At 52.5% G+C, this 10,885-nt stretch overlaps 1 protein-coding gene across 1 annotated transcript in view; it reads left to right on the forward strand.

Annotated features, from left to right (window-relative positions):
* The window catches only part of PTPN4 (protein tyrosine phosphatase, non-receptor type 4), an 82,144-nt gene that overhangs the window by 778 nt on the left and 70,481 nt on the right, over positions 1–10,885 (forward strand). The window contains 1 exon segment of the mRNA XM_018568721.1: positions 5,654–5,808. Within this exon segment, the coding sequence (XP_018424223.1) occupies positions 5,671–5,808 (138 nt within the window). The 5' untranslated portion in view covers positions 5,654–5,670.

Genomic DNA, 10,885 nt, shown 5'->3' on the forward strand with positions numbered 1-10,885 from the left:
CCCCCTCCTCCCTCTGCCAGCCGAGGAGCTTTATTATACCCCCTCCAGGGCAGCAATTTGGGGGGAGTTGCCCCGAGGGCACAGATCTTGTATTATGGAACTCGAATTTCAGACAACACAACACCTGTACCGGCCGAGGGGCCACATTGTACCCCCGGGGTGCAGAATCTGCATGGTGCATCAGTGTGCCGGTGACCCCAATCTGGTGTGACCCCCCCTGAACCCTAACGATTGGGACCTTCCCTTCAGTCTTCTATCTGACCTCCGTCCTCCCCTTCAGTCTTCTATCTGACCTCCGTCCTCCCCTTCAGTCTTCCATCTGACCTCCGTCCTCCCCTTCAGTCTTATATCTGACCTCTCCTGTGGCTGGGCATGCTGGGATGTGTAGTTCCAGCACAGGCGGCTCACCCCCCGGGGCGGCCCGTGTAATATCCAGCAGGCAGCGTGCACGGCTCCGGAATAATCCGCGCTTTGTGAAATCCCGCGTCAGTCACGTGACTCATCTGTGTTGCCGATTTGTTGTGACATCATCTGTCGCTGGGGAATCCTCTTGCGGCTCTCCAGGGGCCAGAACGAAGCCCGGGGAGGGGCGACGCATCAGCAACCGTGAGGTCGTGTCCCCGTGTTCTTCATCCCTCCTGAACCTTATCCATGCCGCACTGCATCTTGTCTGGATGCGTCACATTGCACTGGATGGGCTGCGCGGCGCCCCGACTCTCTTTGTCACGGCTGCATCTTTTGTTTCTGAGGTGCTCTGTGACGCAGATGTATTGGGGTGCCGTTCGTGCGTCGCGCGCGGTGCGTCTCCGCAGGACCTGTTTTAGTCTTCGTTCACTTGCGTGCCGTTTGAGGCCGCCTGACAGTTCACAATATAAGGAGCTGCGTTATTTTCTACAGCAAGGGGAGGCGACCTCGGCCCTCCCAACTGCAAATCTCCCATCATGCATCGGCCTTTGGGAGCCGTGTGTGTCGCTGTCAGGATCTTGCAATGCCTCCTGGGATTTGTAGTTCCCATGGCGCCCAGGTTGCCTGGCACAGCCTCGCAGCATGCTTCCATTGCGACTTGGAAAGTGGCGGCGGTGCGTTTTGAACAGGAGCGCATGAAGAAAGCTCGCATGACAACACGCCCCCGCCCCCTAGCAACCTCCTCCTTTATTTCACTTTCATTGGCCAAAGCGTGATCAACTCGCGACAAAAACACGCTAAGATGGCATGGAAATGCAGATGCACGCGTGTGAACGAAGACTGACACGTCCTGGTGTAAACGAGCGCTGAATGAGGAGACCTGGGGGCCACATAGAACAAAGCCTGAATATGCAATGAGCAGGTGGCCAGGACATCCTCTATGGTCTGTGGCCCCGCCCATGAGGAACTGCACAGGCTGTGGACACCCCCCCAACATGCATTTACAGGCCCCCACCCCCGAGGTCTGTGCTTATAATAAACAATTGATCCGGGTCATGTCACCGCTTTCCCTTCCTTCCTCAAGGCTCTAAATCAGGGGTAGGCAACCCCTGCACTCCAGCTGTGGTGAAACTATAAGGCCCATCATTCTTCTGGGAGTTGTGGCTGTCGTCTTGCAATGCCTCATGGGACTTGTAGTTCCGGCACGGTTGGCGTGCCGAGGGTGCCGCCCCCCCCCCCCGCGCTATATATTGAATTGCATCAAGAACAGAATGTCGCCCTGGCTCGTTCTCCGCATTTTTCCATTGCGCATTTGTGGCGCGTTAACCCGTCAAAGCGCCCCCATCGTGCCGCGCATGTGCGCATGTGACGCGCGTTTCGTGACCGGGTGCAAATCGTGTTCACGCGCTCAGCAAGTGTGAATGGGCTCCTCAGACTGTTGAGGATGCGATGATGTAATGCAGCCGCAGCGACTCGCAGACCCGTTGTGTGCCGCTTGGCAGCGAGCTTTGCTGGACGGCGTCCGCACTGTGCGCGTCGCGCGGTGGGGGGATGGGATCTTTATTGCTATCAGACCTGCCGCATCTCCCCAGCCGGGTAACACGAGACACTTGTAGTACATGGAGGTATGATTGGTATGCGCGGAGCCGAGACCTGATGACACGCTCCCGGTCCCTAATGGCTTGTTTGGGAAGTGGTCGGCGGCTGTGAGCTGCACTCTGCAGTGACCTTATTATCACTCTAATCCCCTTTCACAAGATAGTGATCCCCGCACGCCGCCGCCGGAGGTAAGGTATGGGGGATGCGCGGAGATTGCGATGTAATGCGTTGCTTCGTAATCGGCAGTTATTGGAGAACCTAGAATGCTTCGAACCCCCGGGGGCCACATGCAGCCCTCGGGACCCCTGCAGACGGTTGTCATGTTTTCGCTCCCTTGGTGTATTCTTTAGTCTGGGTGCTAATAGATAAAGCTGAACTACAGAACCCCCCCTTTCTTTGCAAAGGGGGAGGAGCAAGGTGTAATATCTTCTTCCTCCTCGCTCTGACAGGCTCCTCCCACCTGAGTAATGGGTCCCCCCGAAGCCTCTTCTCTATGGGGCCCCCGCCGGCGATCGTTGTGTTCTTTGCTGTGGCAGGATTTCGGACGTAGTGAGCGCCGATGTGGGAGAATTGACTTGTAAAACAATATTTGGCTTTAGGCGGAGTCTTATGGGACTTGCCCCCCCCCCAGCCCAGCACATGCGCAGGCCCTGCGTTGTCGTCATTCACAGTGATTGCACATTACTGGCTCCTCCCCTCTTTGCAAACCTGCCGGTCTCATAGGAAACGCGTTCTTGGGTGGCTGCTGGTTGTTCTTCTCTCAGAGGTCACAGTCAAGTCTCTCCAGCTGTTGTAGAACTACAAGTCCCATGAGGCATTGCAAGACTGACAGTTACCAGGCATGGCTCGCAGAGGATTGTTGGGATTTGTAGTTGAGGTCGCCCCCCCCCATGCACTAGAGCAGTGGTTCTCAACCTTTCTAGGGCCGGACCCCTTGGTAACATTTGCCAATGTGTGGTGACCCCCAACCGTAAAATTTAGCGATGCACCAATAGTAGTGTCTGTGCGGGCTCTCTGGAGGCTAGTGGGATTCTATGGTGGCTTCCAGTGCTGCCCCTGTGGCGCCCAGTGGTGCCCCTGTGGCCCCCAGTGGTGCCCCTGTGGCCCCCAGTGGTGCCCCTGTGGCCCCCAGTGGTGCCCCTGTGGCCCCCAGTGAGGCCAGTGGTGCCAGCAGACTGAAGTGACACTCCCCTGGCAGCTGCAGAACAGGGTTATGAGGTGAGGAGCTGGGCCAGCGCAGGCAGTAATTGAACGGTCCCAGAACACAGGGGGCAGTTGTTCCAGGCGGTGACCGGTTCTCTTTGATGACGCCAGGCATCGGGTGGCGTAGTGCACTCGGAGTATATTGCTCTTTATCGGCTCTCATTGTTTGGATAGCAGGGCGCACATTGTGTGTTCAGTCATTGGACGGCGGCGGGCGGTGTGAATGCGCGGCGATCTTTTATCTGCTCCGCTCTCTGTTATCTCCGCTCATAAAAATCAGAGTTGATGAGCCGCTCCCGCCTGATAAGAGACGCGTCCCCGTGCGCCCGAAGGCGCGTTATGGGGCATTTAACAGAAGAACGCTGTTCCGGGGGCGGCTCTGGGCCCCTCGCCCGACTTCAACCGAGGTGAAAATATTCACACGACATTCACTCTATTAACGCAACGCACCTCTTGCACTGTAACAACGCTATGGTGTGAATGGGCCCTAAAAAAGTAGAGCATGCTGACCGGTCTTTATTACAAGAGGGGGGCGGAGACCAGACCACGCGGTCTCCGCCCCCCCCCCCTAGCCTAGATCACATGGTCTCTTGACTGCTGGGAGCATTGTGAGGGTTTCACCTCATTGGGGACCGCGCAGTGCCTGTTGTTTTAAGGAAATCTGGTCATGCACTAAGCAGCACGTATAGGCCAATCTGCAACCATGGCCATTGTGAAGGGTCTGTCTCCACCCCCTTCTGTAATAAAGACCAGTCACTGCTGCTCTCTCTCATTGTGCAGGGTGACTGGTCTTGTCTCCGCCCCCTCCTGTAATAAAGACCGGTCACTGCCAACTAGAGGAAGTACTTCAACTTCACTTCAAACCGCAGAGGAAACCATCCGATAGTGGTCAGAGGAGGGTGGGGAGCGCACAGCGGCGCACCGTGTTCTTCAGAAGGCTGCGGGGGCGGATCCTGCAGATAGTGCATGCTGTGGACTCTGATGTAAGTGCGCGCTCCGGTTACGTAATACTGTGAACGCGTCTTGATTCTCTGCAGTGGCTTTCACCTCAAAGTCCGGCATTGGCAGGTATTGGAGGGTTGGAACCCCCGTTAGGTTTTTATTCCGTGTGTTCCCAAGGAGACTCCGCCCCCTCTGTGTTCTGATGACCGGGGCTTGTTCACGCCATTGAACTGCGTCCATCTGCATAGATCATTGAAGGGCCCTGTGTACACCATAACGCGGCGGCGAGGTGTGCTGCCTGAACTAGAGCTGCAGCTAACGATTATTTTCAAAATCGATTAGTTAGCCGATTATTAAGTTCGATTAATCGGTTAATCGGCTAAAAAAATAAAATACATCTTAAAAAATGGCTCCAGTGATGGAACTACTAGTTTGTATTGAGATTGTGGCAGCGGCGAGCCGTGCACAGGGCCAACTAATCAGAGGCCGATTAATCGATGATTGAAAAAGTTGTCGATTAGTTGTTGTAGCCCTAGCCTGAACATCAAGCTTGTCTGCACTTCAACGCAAAAAAAAAAGCTGCAGGACATAATAGAGCTGAACAGAATGTCGTTTTGTGACATTTCAATAAAGTTTTATAAAAAAAATTAAGACAAACCCAAAGCGCACAGCTCACCCCTGTCATGCGTCCTTGTAAACCACATTCGGTTCACAGATGTCTCTCTTCTGGAGTGATGGGCTCAAGAACTGTAGAACCAGCACACGGTGATCTTCCAAAGACAATCAAACTTTATTCCGCGTGCATCTATACAAAAAACAAACTGACGCGTTGGGCGGGGGTTGGGGGGGATCATGACCTGTCGCCCGGCTTCCTGATTGCCTGGGAAACCAGGCTGCTTACCAACAAGTAAAGCTGGTTTCCTAGCCAATCAGGAAGCCGGGCAGCACGTCATGACCCGCCCCCTGGCTGACTGATTGGCTAGGAAGTCAGCTTCACTTGTTCCTAGGCAGTCTGGCTTCCTGACCAATCAAGGAGTCGGGTCATTACATGTCTAATTGGTTAGGAAGCCAGGCTGCCTAGCAACAAATGAAGACGCCTTCCTAGCCAATTAGGGAGCCGGGTGGCGGGTCATAACCCACCGCCCGGCTTCCTGATTGGAAAGGAAGCCGGCTCCTTTCTCCCTCAGCACTGCAGGTCAGAGGGAGATCTCCCCTCTGACCGCAAATTCCGGTATCGGGGGTAAGTATCGGAGCATTTGGGCAAGTACGAGTACTCGGCCAAATACTCTATCAGTATGGGTGCATCCCTAATACATAGAGTCCGCTACACTCTGGCAGAGTGATCACCTGTCACGTCGGATCTCTTTGTCCCCCTTCATTGTCTGCGTTTCTATTTCCTGTTTTAGATTTCTCTCTGTACCTGCGTTGTCTTTGCTGCTTTTCACGTGTGAAGTGATCATATTCCATCCTAATCGGTTTTTTATCTCTCTCTCGTATCTTACAGACTTTGCGCAGACAGTAATGAGCGCACGTTTCCGATTGCCTGCTGGCAAAACCTACAATGTACGTGCGTCGGAGCAGGCCCGAGACAGGCAGAGCACAGAGGTTGTGTGTAATATCCTTCTGCTGGATAACACTGTGCAAGCTTTCCGTGTCAGTGTAAGTAATTGTGCGTGTGTGTGCGTCCCCGTGTGTGTGCGTGTGTGCGTGCGTTCCCGTGTGTGTGTCCCCGTGTGTGTGTCCCCGTGTGTGTGTGTCCGATCTATTTCACCCTGGCGTCTCTGGCAGGATTCGGTCTATGCATTGATATGTCTCTGATTGTTCATAGCTCAATGTAACAATGAATCCGTATCTCACAGTAAATAGATCTATGTTGTCATAAGCCAGCCGGGTCTGAGGCAGGACCTACGCTGTATGGCCAAATACACTGAGTGGCCAGATTATTATGACCCCCCCATCAGTCCTTCGTTGGGCCGCCTGGTGACTCCACAACATGATGAAAGGTGATGCGAGGAATCTGACACGGCACTGTTGCCCTTCTGTTGTCTTGTACCAGTCTTGCCCCTCCCCCGTTCTGCCCTAACATTGACTAGTCGCTGACGGCCACAATTCGCACGTTCAGACCCAGATTTTCGGCTGACAGTCCGGTCTTTAAACACTTTAACAACAGCTGCTCTTGAACATTTAACGAATTCTGCTGGTTTGCTGATTCTCGCTCCATGGCTCCGAGCGCCAACAATCATCCCACGTTCAAAGGCTGTTACATCGCGTTGTTTCCCCGAATCTTCAGAAACAAATCACTTCTACTGTCGTGGTAACCAACCCGCTTCCCTATTTATAATGGTCTGGCCCTCTAGCAACTTCAGCGCCACATTATAGCTAATTTGCCTACAAACGTCAGGTGGTCATAATAATCCGCCCACCCAGCGTATATAATAATCCGGCGACTCGGTGTATATAATAATCCGGCGACTCGGTGTATATAATAATCCGGCGACTCGGTGTATATAATAATCCGGCGACTCGGTGTATATAATAATCCGGCGACTCGGTGTATATAATAATCCGGCGACTCGGTGTATATAATAATCCGGCGACTCGGTGTATATAATAATCCGGCGACTCGGTGTATATAATAATCCGGCGACTCGGTGTATATAATAATCCGGCGACTCGGTGTATATAATAATCCGGCGACTCGGTGTATATAATAATCCGGCGACTCGGTGTATATAATAATCCGGCGACTCGGTGTATATAATAATCCGGCGACTCGGTGTATATAATAATCCGGCGACTCGGTGTATATAATAATCCGGCGACTCGGTGTATATAATAATCCGGCGACTCGGTGTATATAATAATCCGGCGACTCGGTGTATATAATAATCCGGCGACTCGGTGTATATAATAATCCGGCGACTCGGTGTATATAATAATCCGGCGACTCGGTGTATATAATAATCCGGCGACTCGGTGTATATAATAATCCGGCGACTCGGTGTATATAATAATCCGGCGACTCGGTGTATATAATAATCCGGCGACTCGGTGTATATAATAATCCGGCGACTCGGTGTATATAATAATCCGGCGACTCGGTGTATATAATAATCCGGCGACTCGGTGTATATAATAATCCGGCCACTCGGTGTATATAATAATCTGGCCACTCGGTGTATATGTTGGTTGAGTTCAGGTGTCTCCAGTGAAGGGTTAATACTCCATCATACAAAGACATTGTAGACAATTGGGCTCTTCCAGTCTTGTGGTCACAGTTTGGTGAAGACCCTTTTCTGTTCCACCATGACTGTCCCCTGTGTACAAAGCCAGCTCCATACTGACATGGCGTGACCAGTTTGGTGAAGGCCACTCAAGTTCCTCCACACCAGAACCCCGACCTCAACCCTATGGAACATAGGAACCCCCTAGGAAATATTGAGTTCAGGTGGACAAAGCCAGCTCCATGAAGACATGGTGTAGAGGAACTCGAGCGTCCCGGACAGAACCCTCACCGCTGTATGTACCTTCACAGCGCTCCAGCTGCCTCCATCTTCCCTGTGCAAGTTAAATCGTCCTGAAGTCAGAGCATGCACAGGGATCAGTTGGCTTTTCCCCCACCTCACGTGGCAATTGGCTATGGAGGCTTTAAGAGAGGGGTTTGGTGAAGACCCTTTTCTTTTACAGCATGACTGTCCCGTGTACAAAGCCAGATCCATAAAGACATGGTGCGACCCGTTTGGTGGAGGAACTCGAGTGTCATGTACAGAGCCCCGACCTCAACCCTACTGAACACCTTCGGGATGAATTGGAATGCTGATTGTGAGCCGGGTCTACTCATCCATCATCAGTACCTGACCTCACAAATGGCACAAACTGCCACAGACACCCTCCAAAATCTTGTGACCATTACACCAACATTGTATAGCCAAAAGTATGTGACCACCCATTCAAATGATGGAGTTCAGGTGTCTCCAGTGACGTGTTCTATTAATGCTACAAAGACATTTTAGACTATGGTAAGTTTGGTGAAGACCCTTTTCTGTTCCACCATGACTGTCCCCTGTGTACAAAGCTCCATAAAGACACGGTGTGACCAGCTTGTTGGAGGAACTCAAGAGTCCTGCACAGAACCTCAACCCTACGGAACACCTTTGGGATTAATTGGAATGCCGATTGTTGGCCAGATCTTCCCATCCACCATCGGTACCCAACCTCACCAATGGGCACAAATTGCCACAGACACCCTCCAAGGTCTTGTGGAAAGCCGTTCCAGGAGAGTGGAGGATGTCAAAGCTGCAGAGAGGAGCCATCTCCATAATAATGATCATGGGGAGGGCAACTCAATTTTAATAGCCATGGTTCTGGAATGGGATGTCCAACAAGCTCATATAGATGTACTGGTCATGTAATCACAGACTTCCACCCACATTGGGTAAATCTATGTCATGAAGGTCATACCGGGAGACAATTCCGCCAAAAAGGAACTGGTTGAAGCTCGGCTTTTTTCATCCAGCACTTGACCTGCTTCGGTCAGGTTTTGCATTCCCATAGACTCGCATTGGAACCCGAAAAGACATTTGAAATTAACTACTCCTCCACAACGCAGGCCCTTGCTGTCCTGATGCCCCCCCCTCCCCCATTCTGGGGTGTCATTGGGTGCCACTGAGACACACAGTAGGAGGAAATCTCCCAAACGGAGTCACTGACAGAGGTTCTAACCCTTTTGCACTTTATTCCAAACGAAGAACATGCTGGGGCTTGGTTTGAACCCAGCCAGGCCCGTGCAATGCTGGCGCTGACACCCCTTCTCTCATGGCCCATTCAGGTGTGACAGGGGCATTCCCCATTTGCAACTGATCGGGGTGGTTAGGGGGGTTGTCGATGACAGTTTTGAGCGGGCACCATCAAATTATTATTATACAGGATTTATATAGCGCCAACAGTTTGCGCAGCGCTGTACAATATAAGGAAGACATTACAATCACAATACAATTGAAGACAAGAGGGTAAGGTGGGCCCTGCCCCTGGGGGGCTTATAATCTAAAAGGGAATTGCATTGACACTGAGACTCCCTGCAGTGCAGGACGGACCTCTACAAATGCATATTGGCAGTACATTCTGGTTGCCAGGAACTGTTACCCTGGCGTCATGATGACATGGGGCGGCATGGACAAAAATGTCTGCTATGCTATCTCCTGTATTTTTAACACTCACTGGTCCTCCTTTAAAGGAGAACAATGGGGTTAGGGCTTTCCCCCATAGTTCTCCTTAGGTAACGGGAGGACACAAACTAGCGTCCTCCCGTCACCCTAGGCTCAGTATATAGGGAGCTACAGCTCGCGGTATACTGAGACGCCGGAGCGGATACCGAGATCGATGTCTGGATCCGCCCAGCTGCGTGAGTGACAGTTGGCTCTGCCTATCTAGAGGCAGAACCAGCTGTACCCGCCCCCTCCCCCGTCCGTTCCGCCAGTCAGCTCTGGCGGAGCGGGAAGGCGGGAATCCAGCCCCTCCCCTGTCACGGCAGAGAGCAGTGACAGGATCGAGAAGTGAGCGAACGCCGGTATGTGTTCGCTCACCTCCCGATCTACTGAGCCGACCTGGGACAGTCTCATTGTCACGGGTCGGCTAGAACTATGAGGTGAGTGAAAAGCACCCCCCCTCATAGTTCTCATTTAACTCTTCCTCTGAGCCTCGCTTGTGATGGCATGATCCAGTGGTGGGCAACCTTGGCACTCTGGCTGTGGTGGAACTACAAGTCCCGTGTCTTATACAAACCACAGCCATGACTCCTGGGGGCAGAAGCATGATGGAATTTGTAGTTTCACCACAGCCAGAGCACAATCTAACCGATAATGCACCTTGTGCATGGGCACCTGCCCTGTGGTTCTGGCTACCTTGCATGGAAAGCTGCTGGAAGATTCCGGGAAGCCTGAACTTTTGATAAGACGGCGAAACCTTTTGCGGCAGCTCAGGCGAAGATCACACATTTCTAAGTCTGCGCGCATCTGTTATTTAAAGCGAGGCGGCGTCCTCTAGAGAGCCGGGCCGCGTACTTGGCTGTTACAACACTCTCGCCGCGGTTCTGCCGCCTCCCGTCGCAGTAACCTGTCGTGTGTGTGTGTGTGTGTGAGAACAGCGATGTTGAAAAAAAAAAAATGTGACTGCAGACTAAAACAGTCAGTGACCTTCTGCTGATCTCCTAAAATATGTGTCTCCAGGAACCCATGTAACTGATACTGCTGTGAGCCACTTCTCGGGCTGTCTGTACACGTCTCCGGGGGATTCTGCAGCTCCAGGAGGGGGCTTAAAGGAGCACTCCTTCCCTAACCCTCATGTCAATAACCCCCTTCCTGGGAGTCCCATTTTCCGCACTCTGTTTTCCTGAGCTCCGGGGGAAGAATGCAAATATCCGGACATCAGGAATCCTCTCTTTTCCACAATGCTATGAAGTGCGCACGTCGGATTGTGACATGTGAGGGAAGAGGGGTGGCTGGGCCCCCCAATTTAGAGCAGAGCCTTCTGGGCTCATGAGGCACACAGGGCAGAAGTTTGTATAATATAGACTTTTGTACTCTCACCAGGGCTGTGTGTGGTCTCAACAGGGCTATGTGAGGTCCCACCAGCCTGGTGAGACCCCCCCTCCCCCAGAGCCCTGGTGAAACCCATCCCCCCGAGCCCTGGAGAGACCACCGCCCTGGAGAGACCCCGCCCGAGCCCTGGTGAGACCTCA

This window comes from Nanorana parkeri, unplaced genomic scaffold (assembly GCF_000935625.1).
Source record: "Nanorana parkeri isolate BGI_ZX_2015 unplaced genomic scaffold, ASM93562v1 scaffold1233, whole genome shotgun sequence".
Lineage (NCBI taxonomy): Eukaryota > Metazoa > Chordata > Amphibia > Anura > Dicroglossidae > Nanorana > Nanorana parkeri.